Source organism: Myotis yumanensis, unplaced genomic scaffold (assembly GCF_028538775.1).
Source record: "Myotis yumanensis isolate MYYU_CA2020_CCGP unplaced genomic scaffold, mMyoYum1.0.hap1 SCAF_24, whole genome shotgun sequence".
Taxonomy (NCBI): Eukaryota; Metazoa; Chordata; class Mammalia; order Chiroptera; family Vespertilionidae; genus Myotis; species Myotis yumanensis.
Genome location: NW_027223775.1, coordinates 5,564,523 through 5,583,164, shown reverse-complemented (window position 1 = coordinate 5,583,164; position 18,642 = coordinate 5,564,523). Strand labels below are relative to the sequence as shown.

The 18,642-nt window shown below is 50.7% G+C and overlaps 1 protein-coding gene across 1 annotated transcript; it reads left to right on the top strand.

Moving 5' to 3' along the window:
- The first annotated feature begins 690 nt into the window (after positions 1-690).
- Positions 691-16,689, top strand: SHROOM2 (shroom family member 2). The gene is given in 7 exon segments (XM_070402708.1): positions 691-798; positions 9,365-9,877; positions 11,349-11,390; positions 11,392-11,518; positions 13,454-13,586; positions 13,589-13,725; positions 16,423-16,689. Coding segments are annotated over 7 exon segments (1,311 nt in total). The 5' UTR covers positions 691-706.
- Positions 16,690-18,642: the final 1,953 nt, after the last annotated feature.

Below are 18,642 nucleotides of genomic sequence, written 5' to 3'. Positions count from 1 at the left end.
ATGCCTGTGGGTTTAATTCCTTACAGCGATTGGAGGAGATTAGCAAGATCTGGGTCTAGTCCCCTTGGGGAAGAAGATGTTCATTGAAATCAGTTGCTCATTGTTACTCCTTCTTCCTCTAGACAAGCAGATGCCCAGTGTCCGGAAGATGGTCCAGGAGCACATTGGGGCCTGCGGCACCCGGCCCAGGTGTCTGAGCTATGCTGTGCCCAGGAAGCCCCAGAGGTGCCTCAGGAGGGGCATGTCAGGGCGGGGACCCCACCACACCCCGTGATTACAGCTACTCCGAGGACCACCCACTTGTTGCCCCACTGCCGCCGCCAGGCGCAGGGTCACAGGCGCAGAGACCCTCGGCCTGTGAGTGCTGCGCTGCTCGCCAAGAGACCTGCCCCGCAGAGGCCGCAACTGCCCAAGTGGGAGCCCAGGCCTTTCAGGGGACCAGCCAGTGCCACCACCGCGGGCACCCCTGCGGGCAATCACCTGGCTGTGCCCAGCAGGCCCCTTCCCCCGCCGCCATCTCACGCACGCAGCCCCTGTGTCTTGGGGGAAAAGCCGAGCGGTGCCCAGCCCGCAGCTGGCCCCAAGGCTCCCGGGGAGCAGGACCGGCAGCATGTAGATGAGCACCCAGCATGTAGATGAGCACCCAGCCTGTCCGAAGCGAGAAGCACTGCTGCCTTCCAAGTTCCGGCCCTTGCAGACATCTGCCATGAAGACATCGCGCTCCCCTTCTCCTCAGTTCGCCCCCCAGAAGCTGACTGACAAGCCCCCCCTGCTCATCCAGGACGACAGCTCAACAAGGTAGGGTCCTGAGAAGGTGGCCTCTGCATTCTTCCCCTTTCATGGGCTCCCTTCTTCGTGTGAGGTTTTTCTCGCCCTCCTGCGCCGGGCTCAGCCGCCCTGCACAGTGTGCTCTCTGGTGAAACCGGAACTGGTGAGCAGGAATTCTTCCCGGGATCTTGTCTCATGGAATCAAAGAATGACGCCGCGGACAAGAGGCGTTCAAACAAGGCAGGAGTTTATTGCAAAGAAACACAGGCTCCCCGCTTGGTTGTCCACCAGTTTGCGCCTCCTCCGCGTCCCCTCTCCTTCCACCCCAAGCCTGCTCTTTGTCTTATCTGTAACCTCGGTGATTAGTTGCTGGCCTTTTTGCAACATTATTTGTTCTCTTTCACTTCCAAGAAAAAACATCCTGTTTCCTGCAAAACACATTCTTTGTTTCAGCTATAGCTCCAACATTCCTCCTTCTTCCACCCCTCACCCCAATTACCTAATTGTACTTAACTCCGTTCACTGGTGCCCTGTTCCACTCCTGACTTTGGACTTTCCCTTGGTCTGGGAATAGCATAGAGGGAACCAGAGTTCCATGGTCCCTGGATTTCTAATTTATTGGGGAGCTAGACCACCCGTAGTCACCTTTATCCAAGTTCCAAACCCTTATATGTGCATTACCTATGGACAAGGGCTGTGTTTATTTCTAAACACTTTCTGATTGTAATGATAACCCAGTGTAATCCTGACATAAGGCCTTTGGATTGGTGGGTTTCATAATATGCACTATGTCCATACTTCTTTTTGTCTAGAACTTTTTTTTTTTTTTTGTTAATCCTCACCCCAAGACATTTTTCCCATTAATATTTAAAGAGAGTGGGAGGACGGGAGCGGGAGAGAAAGAAAAGAAACATCAATGTGAAAAAGACACATGGATTGGTTGCCTCCAGCATGTATCCTGACCAGCGTGAAGGATCGAACCTGCAACCCAAGTACATGCCATTGACTGGGAATTGAAACAAAAACCCTTGATGCAAGACTCAGTGCTCTAACCACTGAGCAACACTGGCCAGGGCTGAGTAGATCTTTTTATGTGTAAGGTAAGTGGGCATATGCTTTGTGTGAAAGCAGAAGAAAACCTGGTTCCATTCCCTGCTGTTGTCAGAATTTCAGGCATGCAGGTGGAGGCACTGGCAATTGTGGGCAGACAGGGACTTGCTGGTCAAGAGCCCTGACCCAAGCCTTCGGCCCTTCCTGTGTATGTGCCTTTGAGGGACTGAGAACAGAAAGGAGAGAGTTTCCATCTCCTCCTCAGCCAGGGGACTGCGCTTGGGCCAGGGAGATTTGGCGATGTCTGAAGACATGTCAGGTGCTACAGCTGGTGAGAGGGGTGCTCTTGCCATCTAAGGGTAGGGCCAGGGATGTTGCTAAATGTCCTACAGGACAGTCACCACCACAGGGGGCACCACCACATGTGGGGTCACCACCACATGTGGCTGTGTAAAGGTCAGTAGAAGGCTAAGTGAAGTGTGTTCCTTGCTGCACCACGAGGCGAGAAGATACCACAGCGGTCAGCAAAGGGGCAGGCCGTTTCCATCCTCCAGAAAGTTCCCACCGGCTCCCTGCTCTTGTGGTTTGGAGCTACTTTTCTTTTTCTTTTTTAAACTAGAGGTCTGCTGCATAAAAACTTGTGCACTCGGGAGGGTTCCTCAGCCTGGCCTATGCCCTCTTGCAGTCTGGGACCCCTCAGAGGATGTCCACCTGCTCCCCTGGTCCCCTGGGGGATCAGGCCCAAGCTGGCAGTCAGACATCCCTCTGGCAGCCCGGGAGCCCTTGGGGGATGTCCACTTGCCAGCGGGGAGCAGGCCTAAGCTGCAGTCAGACATCCTTAGCACTGCTGAGGAGGTGGGAGAGGCTCCCACTACCACCGCTGTACTGACAGTCATCAGCCTGGCTTGTGGCTGAGCAGAGCTCCCCATGTGAGAGTGCACTTACCACCAGGGGGCAGCTCCTGCATTGAGCGTCTGACCCCTGGTGGTCAGTGTGTGTCATAGTGACCAGTCATTCTCAGTTGTTCTGCTGTTAGGGTCAGTTTGCATATTACCCTTTTATTATATAGAATAGAGGCCTGGTGCATGGGTGGGGGCCAGCTGGTTTCCCCTGAAGGGTGTCCTGGATTAGGGTGGGGGTCCTGCTGGGGTGCCTGGCCAACCTGGCAAACCCGGTTTGGTTGTCCTAGGTTTTTTGGACAGATGAGAACTGTCACCTTGAACAGCAAGTGTGAGAGTCTCCTGAGTGAGTCATGGAGTGTCCCAGGCTTAGAACAGCATTTCTTTTTTATTCTGGGATTTATTCACCTGAGTGAGGGGCTGATGGCTGTTTACAGGCTGGCCACACCCCTTTTAGGGTGGGGGCTCCCCACTGGGGTGCCTGGCCAGTCTGGGTGAGGGGCTGAGGGCCGTTTTCAGTCTGGCCAAGCAACCCCGGCGACAGAAGCTCCCAGCCTCTCCTTTTTTTCTTTTTTATTCTGGGATTTATTTACCTTCTATAATTGAAACTTTGTAGCCTTGAGAGGAGCTTGGCTTCCTGCATCGCCAGGGGCAACCCACTCCTGCTCACTCCAGCTCAAAAGCAGGTATCTGGGGTTTATTTACCTTCTATAATTGAAACTTTGTTGCTTTGAGTGGAGCTCAGAGCTGCCGCGGCAGACTAAAAGCTTGGCTTTCTCCATCATTGCCTCCTGCTTGCTCCAGCTCCGTGGCTTCCGGCCGCCATCTTGGTTGGGTTAATTTGCATATAGTCACTCTGATTGGCTGGTGGGCGTGGCTTAAGGTGTAGCGAAGGTATGGTCAATTTGCATGTTTGTCTTTTATTAGTGTAGATATATTTTTATTGATTTCAGAGAGGAAGGGAGAGGGAGAGAGATATAAAAACATCCATGATGAGAGAGAATCATGGATCAGCTGCCTCCTGAACACCCCCTACTGGGGATCGTGCCCGCAACCCAGGCATGTGTCCTGACCGGGAATTGAACCATGACCTACTGGTTCATAGGTCAATGCTCAACCACTGAGCCACACCAGCTGGGAGGAACTATTTTTCTTTTAGCTTGAAATAACTCAGCAGTGTGACGGATGTCAACCTATGTTTTCATGTGTGACACCTCAACCACATCTTCCTATGTGTGCCAGTACTGTGCTCTGTGTCATTCAGAGTGCAGCTGTCACTTAAATAGCCTCTCATACTGACTTCTGCACAGGAAGGAGAAACAGGAAAGCAGGCAGTAAGGTGAGTCAGGTGTAAGATATGAAAACAGGCCTACCTACGTGGCCTCTTATGTTATGGAATTGGTGCCAAAAAGCAACAGTCAAGCACTCAGAGGTTTCAGGAGACACCTTTAATCAAGCAGCATGGCTGGTTCAGGGGATACAAAGATCCAAAGCCTGAACAAGTGATACAATGAGATTACTATATATATACTAGTGGCCCAGTGCATGAAATTTGTGTATGGGAATGGAGGGAAGGTCCCTCTGCCGAACCTGCACTCTCTCCAATCTGGGACCCCTCAGGGGATGTCTGACTGCCGGTTTAGGGATCGGGCCTAAACCGGCAGTCAGACATCCATCTCGCAATCTGGGACCACTGGCTCTTAACCGCTCACCTGCCTGCCTGCTTGATCGCCCCTAACCACTCTGCCTGCCAGCCTTCTTGCTCCCAACTGCCACCCCCCTTGCCAACCTGATTGCCACTAACTGCCCCCTGCCTACTAGCCTGCTTGCTCCCAACTGTCCTCCCCTGCTGGCCTGATCACCCCCAACTGTCTCCCCCCCCCCCCCCCCCATCAGCCTGATCACTCCCAACTGCCCTCCTCTCCTGGCCTGTTCACTCCTAACCACCTCTGCCTCGGCACCACCACCATGGCTTTGTCCAGAAGGACATTCGGAAGGTCTTCTGAAAGGTCTCCCGGTCTAAATAACATATTTCCCTTTTATTAGTATCAATAGGATATGACATACCGCCATAACTATAACATATCTACCAATATTACTCTCTGAGAATACATACTTCATGCAATAGGAAGGCATCTAATACATTACATTGTAAATGTTGTAAGTATTAGGAAATACTGTATTCGTAGCAATAGTATACACCCTGTGACTTCCCTTCCTGATTTAGGAATGGTTCCCCAGTTCTTTGAACATTTCCTGGCCCCTGATGTATTTGGAAAGAAAATACCTCTGAGTTTGGAGAAATTAAATTACAATCATGACTCTAATTCAACTGCCTGCCTCCTGTACTTCCAGCCAGGTAACAGGAAAAACATTCCAGGGCTGGTGCCTCCAATGGCTGAGCTCCGGAGTGAGGGCCCATGGCCCAGCGCTGGGCAGGCGATGGTGACTGGAGGCACCTCAGGTTCATCCTGCTGTCAACCTGATGACCAGGGCCCTCTGCTCCCAGCCCCTCCTAAGCCCCAGTGCCTCTTAATGGGGTCCCGAGGTTATGCCCCCAATCCCACTGCACTCTCCTTGCAGGGGACCAAGGCATGGCGGTGTGGGGCACAGGCGTCACATTTTCATTAAAATGTTCAACCCATGCCTGCTCCACCACAGGCGGCCCTGGGGCAGACATTGATCCAGGAGATGCTCGACACCCCGCTAGAGCTCAGCCACGATGGTCTGGGGTGAGAGAGCACCGCCAGGCTCCATGGCTGCAACTTGGACCCGCTTCCTTAACCAGGGGCCTGGCTCTGGGCGAGTGACAGCGGTATTTCCTTCCCAGCCCATGCTAGAGTGGGTCCCTGCAGTTTCAGAACTGAATTCTGAGGGCCTCCGCAGGCAGCAGTGGCCCTGAGCCCGCCGGCTCTCCCTTTATCCCGCCAGGGCTTGCTACTCACACTTGCTTCTCTCACTTGCTGAAAACCTTCTCAGTCCACTTGCCATAATAATCAGTTTGGGCTGAAAGGACTGAGGGACTCTGGCAGGGCTGAGGGGACTGGGTGCTGCCATCTTGTGGCTATGGGCACCACATCTTTGTGATGATGTGATGGTCAATTTGCATATTACATCTTATTAGATAGGATATTCCTAGGTTTCTTTGTTTTTCTTTTTTTTGTTTCATACCTACCAGGCTTTTGTGATGGGCTTCACAGCCCTCCCTGAATCAGTTAAAATGGGGAATTTTGATTGTATCTAAATGCCTGTTCTGGTTAGTGCCTCTAGCTAAGCTGTTACATTCTTTTGTTTAAGGCCCATTGTAAATTGGGAGTAATTAGGAAAAATAGGTCTTGTTGTTGTATTGTAAATCAGCGAGCCAACATGAGATGCCTTAAAAAGCCAACTTTGGAGTCCTTTAAAACACCGGTGGGCTTACAGGAATATTGTATCCAAAATCTAAGCAGCCAGCCTGGAGGAAGCCCTTCTTATTTATACCTTTTTCAGTCCTTTATCATCCAAATTTGGAATGAAACTTCCGGACCTTCTGAGAAAGAAGGCCTGTGTGCAGAGAAGGGGCCATGAGACTATCTCAAGGCCTGGCCTGGCACCAGCACTGACAACTCTGTCTGGGGCATGTTCATGGCCTCTCTGGAATGGGAGTAGTCTTATTTTTCCTATTATTTAAGCAAGCAAGTATTTACAGAAGCTAAAATAGCAGTGTTAAAATTTCAAACAGCAGTTTTTATACAAGATGGAGGTTACTATCCTTCATCGCAAGACCAGATTGTTAAGAAAGGGCAGAAGCTTAATCATAGGTTACCAAGAATGTACTGGTTAACAGATTCAGACTGCTAGTCTTTCTATATCCTTTCTCATTAGTTCTCAGGTGCTAGTCCCAGCACTGAGGGCTGCCTGGACAAACAGGCCACATTGTGGCACAGTGCTCATGACTGGAGTTGGCTCTGGGAGATGGGCATCAGTTGCCATTTTTTCTCACCTGAAGTGGGTGTAGGTTTTCTCACTGGGTCTTTGCTGTGCGTGTGAGAGGGATTTTGACAAGCAGTGACAGAATCGTGCTATAGGGGTCTTTAGACATCCACATGAAGAGCTTCCTCCAGCAGTTTTCTGGACAAAGAGACCATGCTTGAACCAATGACCTTGCCCTAAACACCCCCATACAGAGCCAGAATCCTGGTCAGTGTCCTCTCTGCCCTTGTCCAGGAGTATAGTATGGCAGAAGGTGGCCATGCTACCCATGGAAGTAGCCACCAAGGAAGTCTCTCATACCAGGGCACATGTTATGGGTGCATGTGGAATCCCAATGACATATAAGACCAATGAGAAGCTGGAACTTAGCAGGAGCTTCGGCCCTGCCCTGTTCCCACAGTCCACTGCAGACCAACCAGCATTGAAGCCCATCCAGCATGAGTCTCCTAAGCTGCTTGTCCTCTGGGCACAGCTCACATAACTTTCTTGTCCTGACTTCTGGTGGTTTTCATTTCTTGAGCATTAGCCACCCATCTCATATCCCTGCTTCTGATTACATGTGGATCACAGGTGTGCACCTACTCACTGCCTGCTGGGGAGCTGGCCAGGGTATAGAGCAGCTTCTTGTGTCCATGGGCAGTGTGTCTATGAGTTCAGCGAGCAGATGCCAGGCACATCCTGTGTGCCAGTCCTCCAGCTGGCAGCAAGGATGAAGAAGGGCAGAGAATGTCAAGTGCCCACCTATGGGGATTTCAGAGTAGCCATTCATTCCAAGTCAAAAGGCCTCCACTCTTTTTTTTTGCCTATGAAGTATAGACAGTGGCGAGCAACACCTCAGCCATTGTCAGGCAAGTTAGAGGTTCAGTTGCTCCCAGCAGCATCCCTGGGTGACTTCCTGAAGCCTGTTTTTAGGTTTGGTTGCCCTAGGTTCTTTTGGACAGATGAGAACTAGCACCTTGAATATCAAGTGTGAGAGTCTCCTGAGTGAGTCATGGAGTGTGCCAGGGTCAGAACAGCATGCTGACTGGCTGGCTCTGCAGTGGCTGTGTGCTTAGAGCTGGGTGGCCTGTGTGAGTTTGGGGCTGAGCCTCTGTGGGCAGCAGGTGACTTAGCTGAAGGGAGCTGCCCTCTGAGAGCACCTGAGTCCCGAAGTACCTGGCTTCATCCCTTTCTATTAGGAATTGAGGTCTGCCTGCTTTATGGGTCTAATCCACTGGTTTCTCCTCATTTTGAAGTAAAAGTTTATTAAACTCTTTATGGAAAGTCTGGATAGTTTCAATGCTTAGAAATGACCAGGGAGGAATGTTGGTGGAAAGTTATGTTGCCTATGGCTGACTTTTTTTCCTTGTTTATTTGTTTTCCTAATACTTCTTTATTAGAAACCGAGTTTCTGTGCAAATACAAGACAGTACAGGCTGATTTAAGAGGTAGTAACTGATGGTCATGGTTGGTAAGTGTGGAACGAAAGGAATGAAGAGGGATTCTTGTATGTTGTTGCTTGGATAAGATGCCAGAATCTTCCCTTGAAAATATAGCCAATCTAAATGATATTCTTTACACAGCCTTTTATTTTATTTACTAGAAGCTCAGTTCAATTTGTGCACTGGGTGGGGTCACTAAGCCTGGTCTGGGGATCAGGCCAAAACCAGCTCTCCAACATCCCCCAAGGGGTCCCAGATTGCGAGAGGGCAAGGCCAGGCTGAGGGACCCCACCTGTGCACAGTTGGGCCGGGGAGGGACTGCAGAAGGGCTCCAGGGAGTGTCTGGCCCTCTTGTCCAGTCCCAATCTGCTGGGCCAGATCCCTACCAGTCGGAGTGTCTGCCTCTGGTGGTCAGGTGTGTCATAGCAACTGATCGAACAGTCAAAAGGTTGGAAACTTAGCAGTTAGGCTTTTATTATATAGGATTATTATTTTTGTTAATCATCCCCCAAGGACATTTTCCCCATTGTTTTTTAGAAAGAGTATAGGAGGACAGAGAGATTAGAGAGAGGAAAGCTGATATGAGAGAGACACATCAACTGGTTGCCTCCCACACACACCTCTGCCCGGGGGCTTGGGATAGAGCCTGCAACGGAGAAATGTGCCCTTGACCCGGAATCTAACCTGAGACTTTTCAGTCCAAGGGCCAATGCTCTGTTGGGCTCACATGACAGAAGTGGCATTAAGCCACCAAGTTAAAAGTCAGTTTGGAGTGTAGGTTGTAACTTGGGCTTGATCTTTCCTTCTTTCCTGGGCGCCAGTAGGTGGCTCTCTGTCTCCGATAGGTCCCGTGAGAAGACTTGGAACACGTTTGTCCTGCTGGCATCCCTAGCAGGGTCCCCTGGGTGTGGTCCTGTAAGATGTGGCAGAGGGCACCAGCTTCCAGGTATCTGGGATGCAACCCTGTTCTGTTGACCAGGCTGTTTTTTACTGTTTTCTGTCTCTTTCCTGTGGAGGTTCCAGGTGCCTTCCAGCTTCTTGTACCAAGAAACTTTTTACAGGAAAGTGTGTGCTTAGTGACTCAGTCCAGATAACAGGGGAGCAGTGCGCCCGTTTGGTGCCAGGCCCTCGGCTCCCTGGTATGCCAGCTGGACGAAGGGTGGCTTCAAGTGCTGGGTGGCGGCATGCAGGCACGGAGTGGCACCAGACGCCCGGGTGTGCCTTGCCTTTCAGCGCCGGCTCTTCTGTTTGCAGAATCAAGCGAGTGATGTACAACACCACAGTGAAGATGGTGCCCATCAAGATTGTGCATTCGGAGAGCCAGCCCGAGAGGGAGAGCCGCCAGGGCCTGGCCCGCGCCGCCGAGCCGCCCGCGCTGCCCAGCGGGCTGGAACGAGACCAGATCAAGACGCTGAGCACGTCGGAGCAGTCCTACTCTTGCTTCTGCCTGTACAGCCACCCAGGTGCTGAGCCCCAGCCCCTGGCCCAGCCCCCTGCCACCCACAACGGCCAGGCCTCCCTGCCTGCGCTAAGCTATGGGAAGGCCAGGGAGAGGACCGCCGAGGACCTGAAGTCGGAGGAGCTGGCACGGGAGATCGTGTGCAAGGACAGGACCCTGGCGGACATCCTGGACCCCAGCGTGAAGGTCAGGACGACCATGGACATGATGGAGGGTATCTTCCCCAAGGACCAGCAACTCCTGGAGGAAGCACAGCAGCGCCGGAAGCCACTGCCCAAGGGCCTCTCTCCCAGGGCGGCGGAGGACAAGTGAGTACCCGCTGTGTGTCTGTGGGGTCTTGTGGGCTGCACAGGACCAGGGGAATCTGTATGTAAATTATTCCTCACCTGAGGAAAGGTTTTTTCCCATTGATTTTTTAGGGAGGGATAGAGAAACATTGCTGATGTGAGAGAGACACATTGATTGGTTGCCACTTGCACGCATCCCAGTGGGGCCAGGGATGGAACTTGCAATCCAGGTAAGTGCCTTTGACTAAGAATCATACCCAAGACTCTTTGGTTCATGGGTGGACGACCTAACCATTGAAACACACCTTCTGGCCAGGTCAGGGGGTGGTATTTTCTTGATTGCTGTTGAGGGGCTGGGTTTTCATATGGACTACCCTAATGCTTAGTACTCTTTGACTATTTATAACCCTCTTGAAAGAGGCTAAAGCATTTTAGACTGTGTTTATGGGGATGGTAACTGTCAGGCCTGGCAGAGATGTGAAAATCCTGCATTGGCTGGGCTTTCTCCAAGTGAGGATAGTGTGGTTTTGCTCCTAGCACACCAGCTGTCAGCAGGACCACTGTCTCCCCCAAGAGATAGTTAGCAGTATCCACACACAGTTTTTTGTTTGTTTTTAAATATATTTTTATTGATTTCAGAGAGGAAGGAGAGGGAGGGAGAGAGAGAGAGAAACATCAATGATGAGCGAGAATCACAATCAGCTTCCTCGTGCACATCCCACGCTGGGGATAGAGTCCATAACCGGGGCATGTGCCCTGACTGGGAATTGAATCATGACCTCCTGGTTCATAGGTTGATGCTCAATCACTGAGCCACACCAGCTGGGGTCCATGATCACCCTTTAGCAACAGTAAGCTGCAGTGCCAGGGCAGAGCATCAGATGAGAGAAAAAGGCCACCACAAGGACCAGAGTAAGAAGGGGCAAATGTGGCTGATGGCAGGGGGTGCAGGACACCCCTCATAAGTTTTTATTTATTGATTCATTTTAGAGATGGAGGAAAGAGAGAGAGAGAGAGAGAGAAAGAGAGAGAGAGAGAGAGAGATTTGTTGTTTTGCTTACTTATGCATTCATTGGTGGACTCTTGTATGTGCTCTCACTGGGGATGGAATACACACCCTTGGTGTATGGGGATTACACTGTAACTAACTGAGCACCTAGCCAAGGTGAGGGTGCCTCTCTCCTAGGCAGTGGCACCCAGGTCATCCTCATACACCTTGGATGATGCCAGAGGAATCCATGTGTCTGCACTCAACTATCCCTGGCAGAGTCTTTAAACATCCTTACTTATTGCAGTTCCCCCCTTTTAGAAACCCAATTCCTTAGCCTTGATGAATGTCCATCTGGCAAGTCCTGACCTTGTCACCTACCTTGTCCTTTAGCTGCCTGTCTCCCTGGCTAGTATCTTTCCGAGGGCGCCATCATTTGTTGTAGCCCTGGATGCTGGGTGACCGTGGGTTGGTGCCCTAATTGAGGTTCTGGCATTTTTACAGGAGAGAGGAGCCGAGCGTGCCTTCAGCCATGTCCCTGGCCACATTCTGCATACTACAGCACATCGGCCCCCAAGGCGGAGCTGCTGATTAAGATGAAGGACCTGCAGGAACAGTAGGAGCCCAAGGAGGACTTGGGGAGTGACCTGGACCACGACCTGTCTGTGAAGAAGGTAGGATAGCCTGGGTTCCCCATGGCAGTACCCGCAGAGGCAGGTGGGGGCGCACCCGTCCGCACCCCCCAGGAGACCTGCACCGCGTGTGGGGCATTTGTGCTTGGCTTCTATGCAGGGTAGTGGCATTTGGGGCAGCGGTATTAAGCCCTGTGGTTAAACGTCCTGTTCTAAGATGAGGCCTTTCCACCAGGATCTTTGCCACCCTTTTGTAATGAGATCCATTGTCAAACTAGCTAATGGACACCATTCTCTTTCTTTTCCTTTTTAATGTTTTTATTGATTTTAGAGAAAGAGGAAAGGAGAGGAATAGAGAGATAGAAACACTGATCAGCTGCCTACTGGGCATCAAGCCTGAAACCGGGCCATGTGCCCTAACCAGGAATTGAACCCATGACCTCTTGGTTCATGGGTCAAGACTCAACCCCTGAGCTACAGCAGCTGGGTGCATTTTAAATTCAGCTGATATGTCTCTTTATCCTGATTAAAATCTGGGGAAATAATTGTCTTCCCTTTAGAATATCAAGTTCACATGTCTGTAAGCAGATGATCCCAACTCGAGCAATGGGTTGGAAAGTGCTTGCTTAAGCAAACAGCATTGTTGGATCAACTCTAAGACCCTCCCCGCTGCCCCATCAACTCCTTCCTTCACCCCCTGCACTTGAGGGTATGGCCATGGACAGAACCAAATAGAGCACCTTCCTTGGGGGTTCTCACAGGACAGGTGGGGTGGCAGCCAGCACATAGACAAAGAAACATACTACATGAGGTCAGCTCACACGACCTTGACTGGAATCAAACCTGGGACCCTTTGATCTACAGGCCAATGCTCTATCCATTGAGCCAAACCGCCTAGGGCTTAATGCCACCTTTTAACAGTGGGTAAGACAGTAAATTTTATGTTGTATCTAATTTACATTAGAAAATTAGTCCTTATTTGCATTTTGGTCAAGTTGAAATCAACAGACTTTTAAGTTCATTGATATCCCTTTATTTGTCTTAAGTTTTCATTGCTATGCAGAGTAAATTTTTAAAAATATTTTTTAAAATATACTTTTATTGATTTCAGAGAGGGAGAAGTCAATGAGGAGAGAGAATCATGGATCAGCTGCCTCCTGCATGCCCCCTACTGGGAATGGAGACTGCAACCTGGGCATGTGCCCTGACCAGGAATCAAAACCACAACTTCCTGGTTTATAGAACGATGCTCAACCACTGAGCCACGTTGGCCAGGTCAAGAATACTTTTTAACCATGGAATTGAGTACTGGCTGTGAGACTCAATTCCCTCAGTACATGTAAGCCTTGAAGTTGGAAACTTCCAAAGTAGGAAACATAAAGATTCACATAGACCCTGAGAATTCCTGCAAAGATTCAGGTTGAAATGAGGTTTACCATATGTAGCCTGAAGGGACCCACTCCTGCATAACCCAATAGGACTTAAGAGGATGAGCATAGGTTTCTTTTATTTCTAAATTGTCAGTGATTTAAATAGGAGTCATTATCCTTCCTTATGGGCTTGTAAATACTGTATATTTTTTGTTTGTTTGTTAATCCTCACATAAGGTTATTTTTCCCATTGCTTTTCAAAAAGACAGTGGAATGGGGAGAGAGAGAGAGAGAAACATTGATGTGAGAGAGGGAGACATCGATAGGTTACCCCCCACATGCACCCCGACTGGGTGCGGGGAGCAAACTGCTACCCATTACGTGCCCTTGACCAGGAATTCAACCTGAGACCTTTTGGAGTACAGGCCAATATTCTGACCACCAAGCAACACCGGCCAGGGATGCTCTATTATTTGATGATGCAAAATGAACTTGCACCCAGTGGGGTGACTTCCATGTGCCTAGGCCCTCTCAGTGCCCCCGTAGCAGTGAGTGGCCCAAGTTGCCCACCCCTGACCCCATTTTCATGCTGCCCTGTGCCCCACAGCAGGAGCTCATCAACAGCATTGGCCAAAAGCTGCAGGTGCTTTGGGGAGCACGGGAGAGCCAATTAGAGGACACACAGGCCAACAGTGCCCTTGGGGATGAGGTGGAGGCCATTGTCAAGGGCGTCTGTAAGCCAATGAATTCGACAAGTTCCTCATGTTCATCGGGGACCTGGACAAGTTGGTGAACCTCCTGCTGTCCCTGTCAGGGCGCTTGGCCCGTGTGGAAAATGCCCTCAACAACTTGAACGACAGCAGTTCTCCTGGCGATCGGGTATATATGACCCATGGGACCTGGAAATTGGGAGGGCTGGAGCTGTGGGGGGCTGGGGGAGGACCTGCAGGGAGGTTCTCCTTGGGGAGTTGAGTGAATGCCTCATGGTGCAAGATGCTATTGTGCTCTCCTGATATAATGCAGTGATGGTGTGGTCCTCCGGGTATCAGGCTGCACTCCCTGCCCAGCATCCCAAGGCCCATTGCAGAGATGCAGAGTGGGCGGGCCAGCCATTATCCCCTCAGCTGTGCAGGGCCGAAACAACTCCCCATCTCATTCCACCCCCTCATCTGGCGCCACTCAGTGGCCAGGTGTCAGCATAGCTGGTGGTGGATGAGAACCTTGTGTCAGGCATGGGGAAGCCCAGGTTTTCAGACATGCTAATGCAGTAAAAAGCATGGCCTTCAAGTTGTAGAATGTGCCTTCATGTTTTCAGGTAGAAAATGAACACATGAACAGAGAAGGCGGGGGTCCTGCCTCCCAATCTTGGCAGCTTTGAGCCCAACTGCTTTGAGTCTGAATCAAATTTGTAGAATTGGTTACGATCCGCTTCCCTTTCTGTTTGGAACCCACTGGCTTTGCTTCACCTCTTTCCATCCAAGTGCATGGTCCTTTGTTTTGCAAGCGTCTGGGGCCATGGTGTCCCAGCAAGGTGGCTGGGATATACCGACCCCAAGCTGCCCACAAGCCAGGAGCTTGCTGTTTGCAGCCACTTTGAATGTCAGCTCTCCTTCCCTGAGCTCTTCTCTGTGTCAGCTTTTTTGCAAAGTGCAGCCTCACTCTGGATGCCATCATGTAGCCCTGCAAAGCAGCAAGGTGGCAGGGAACCTGTGTCCAAAAGTCCCACAGAGGGAAGGGGTTCCTTGCACCACCAGCCGACAGGAACAGGATGCATTTGTCTCCTTTCTTCTGATCCTTACACTGGGAGAGTATAGAACACAACTGCATGCTCTGCAGACACAGAGGGCAAGAGTGAGAGCCATGTCTGGCAGTCAGTGGTCTGTGCTCCAGACCAGAACCCTTGTAAGGGGGGAAGGAACCTCCCCCACAGCACTGCATGTATCTCTTACCTCCCTGCATCTTTGTCTACAACCACTCTGGGCTCCGTGTCCTTCTGCAATGAGGGTTTAAAATCATGCCCTGAATTTCTTTAGAATGTATTCCCTTTGCTACAATGTTGTCATGGGAAGGATGCTAACATAAGTAGGATGACTAAGTCCTTGGCACCTTTTTTTAAAATTGCTCATATATTAGGAAAGCAAAAGACAAAGCCGCAACCAGCATGGCTAGGGTTCAGGATCTGGAGAAAGGCACAAATGAAGGCACTAGACAAGAAATAGGAATTTGGAAATCACAGAGGACCAGGCAGAACACCCTTCTCTAGAGAACAGGCTTCACTGTGACGCAGGCCCTATTAGCTTTTATTCAATTTTAGAATACACATCTTGCCCTTAGGCAGGCAGACAGTCTGGTAGCAGACAGACTATCTTAAAGCTCAGTAAATATTAGTGAAGATTTACTTTGAGACCATTAGGTCAGAAATTGCTTGAGCCACCATTGTCTCGACAGAACAATCCTTGCATAGTTTTTAGCTCTTGCTAAAGCTCTAGGTCCATCAGCCTTCTGAGTTCCCTGTTTGCACTTTTATGATATTGTAGACAATGGATAGCTTCAAGAAACAAGGGTTGTTTTTTGTTTGTGTGTGTGTATATGTAAATGTACATATACATATCCTATATAAAAAAGAGCTAATATGCAAATGGTCATCATGCCATCATGCTGTAATGGCTCAGACACTCAACACTGGGAGAGAGGAATGGGGACCAGCCAGGCACAAATGAGCTCATGAGAGGAATGGGGATCAGCCAGGCTGTGGCCCAGGAGAGGGACAAGCCATTTGCCCCATAGTCCTGGGCTCCTGTGGCCCGGGAGAGGGACAAGCCGCCCACCCCATGGTCCCAGGCGCCAGCGCCTGCGACTGCAGCCCAGGCAAAGCCACCCACCCATGGTCCCCTGTGGCTGTGGCCTGCCCAGGCAAAGATGGCCTGGGTGCCTGTGGCCGGCCAGAGGGAGGGAAGCTCGGTTCTCGGGTGTCTGCAACTAGCTGGGGGAGGGAATCCTGAGTCCTGGGTGCAGGGCAAGTAAGAGGCAGTTAGGGGAAATCAAGGCCAGTAGCGGAGCAGTTAGGGGTGATTAGGCAGGCCCACAGAGGTGGTTAGGGGAGATCAGGCAGGCAGGCAGAGGGGCTAGGGACAATCAGGCAGGCAGGCAGGCGAGCGGTTAGGAGCCAGTGGTCCCAGATTGTGAGAGACAGTCCACATCCCCCGAGGGGTCCTGGATTGGAGAGGGTGCATGCCAGGCTCAGGGAACCCCCCCTCCCATGCACGAATTTTGTGCACCCGGCCTCTAGCATGTGTGCGTGTATGTGTGTGTGTGTGTGTGTGTGTGTGTATGTTATTGATTTCAGAGAGGAAGGGGAAGGGAGGGAGAGAAACATCCATGATGAGAGAGAATCATGGATCTGCTGCCTCCTGCATGCCTCTTACTTGGGATCAAGCCCACAACCCGGGCATGTGCCCTGACTGGGAATCTAACCGTGACCTCCTGGTTCATGGGGTCAACGCTCAACCACTAAGCCATGCTGACTGGGCCTTGGTACCTTTTGAGTATCCCAGAATTCTGTCTCTCTCTCCACAGCAATCACTGCTTGAGAAGCAGCCGGTCCTTATTCAGCAGCACAAGGACACCAAGGAGCTCAAGGAGAACCTGGACTGCTGGGAGCGCATGGTATTCGACATCCTGGCCAGCTACCTGAGCGACGAGAGCCTGGCCGACTATGAGTACTTTGTCAAGATGAAGTCGGCCCTCATTATCGAGCAGCGGGAGCTGGAGGACAAGATCCACCTGGGTGAGGAGCAGCTCAAGTGCCTGGTGGACAGCCTGCAGCCCCAGAGGAGCAAATGAGTACCACCTGGGGGCAGAGCCAGGCCTGCGTACCGCCTCGGGCAGTGGACCCCAGCCTGCATGGGTGTTCAGTAGTGAGAACCCTCTCATAGACATGGCTGTTAGAATAGCGATAATTAGTGTTTGGGGTGATGCATTGGGTATTTAGTTTTCCTTTGGATGCTGAGCAGAGTGGCTCTCTGTGGGGTCCCACATAACATGGGCTCTGGTTGCTGGCGAGCTTCTTCCTCAGAGACCATGAGTTCTATCCCATGCAGCATGCAAGGGCCCCTTGGCAGGGGTCGCTCTGGCTTCCTGCATCTTCTGCTGCTGACCTAGCCAATCAGGCAGAGTGCAGTGAGTTCCCGGGGTGCATGGGAGGGGCACCTGGCTCACAGCTTCTCTTGTGATCCACGATGGGTGTGGCCTGCCATGTTTTATCCATGTCCATCCAATGCTATTAGCATTCACTGTCTCATATAATGTGCTCTCTGACCCAGCACAAACCTGTGATGATGATGGTGGTGATAATTTATTAACATAGTAGTTTCCAAGTGGTTAGAAACCAACTGTGAAATGCATAGCCTGTGTGTTGGGTCACTCATTCTAAAAGTGCCACTCGAGTCTTGTGCATGCCTTCAAAGCTGCGCACCGAGCGGACAGCTTCAGTCCGTCCCACCCGGCAGCGCGGGTCAGGTGAGTTCCCACAACGTGAAACGCCTGGTAAAAGGTGTGTGCGGTAGTCCTGTGCTTGCTAGGTGTTTCCCGAGACCAGTGGATGGTTCTTAAATTACTTTCTCCCCAGAGCATTTGTGTCATGTGCATATGGTCATTAGTGGTAATTGGCCACTTTTCTTTTTACCTCTTTCAACGTGTCAGCATGCTCTGAAGGCCCATTCCGTTTCCTAAGAGCCTGCCTCTGACTTCCGGGGCTCTCTCTAGAACTTTGCCACAGAGTTGACTGACTCCAGGCCCTTTTTATTGGTTGACATTGCAAGATTCTGAAGAGTCTATTCACTTAAAAAAACAACAACACTGTCACTGTATCAATTTGCAGTTGACAAGTCAGGCTGGGAGAAATGATTTGTAAATCACGTATGTGACAAAGGAATCATCTCCAGAATTTATAAAGAACTCTATACAACTCAACCGCAAGAAAGCCAACAGTCCAGTTGAAACGTAGGCAAAACTTTTCACCAAAGAGGACCTGTGTGTGGCAAGTAAGTATAGGAGAAAGATGGTCAACTGCCAATGGCTGGATGGTAACTTATTTTTACCTAAATCACTGTGGAGCCAGTATATTTCTTCTCAAATGCTCATGTGATGCAGTGCATGGTTAATGGTGGGAGATCCCCTTGAATGAGTTTATGTCAGGGTAGCGTGGACATTTGTTTGATAGAGGGGTTATTTGAATCCCGTTTCCCCTTATTCCCTATAAAAGAAATTTTCCAGCAGGTGGGGAGACCTCTCTGTCAGCAGTGACTGCCACCTAACCAAACCACATATACACCAGTGTTTTCAGACCATGGTCCACACTTCCTGAGCCGGAGGCAGCAAGCCAGGCTCTCAGGTTGCAGTCTGGATGTCGACTTGCAGAGGTGAAGGGTCCACATGGGCCAGCTTCAGGCACATAGGCAGTCACTGCTCTTTTTGGCAACTGAACCACGCCAAGAAGACAAATGCCTTTCCAGGAGTGTTCACTGCTGTTAGTTAAGCTGTGATGTGGGAATCCTATCACTTGCAGTGAAAAGTGGCCACGTCGGAGAAGGTCCAGGTGGCTGCTCGCAGACTCCTGTGGTCCTCTCTTGGGGGGACCATAGCCATTCTGTGTGTTTGCTTTTTAATTTGGACAAAGCTTTTACCTGTAATGCTTTCCCCTCCGATACAGTATTGTAGCCGTTTTGATGCTATGTATGTAAATGTGAATATAGAAAATGTGTATGGCTATGCCGGCCTTTTGATGTCTTTGAGGAC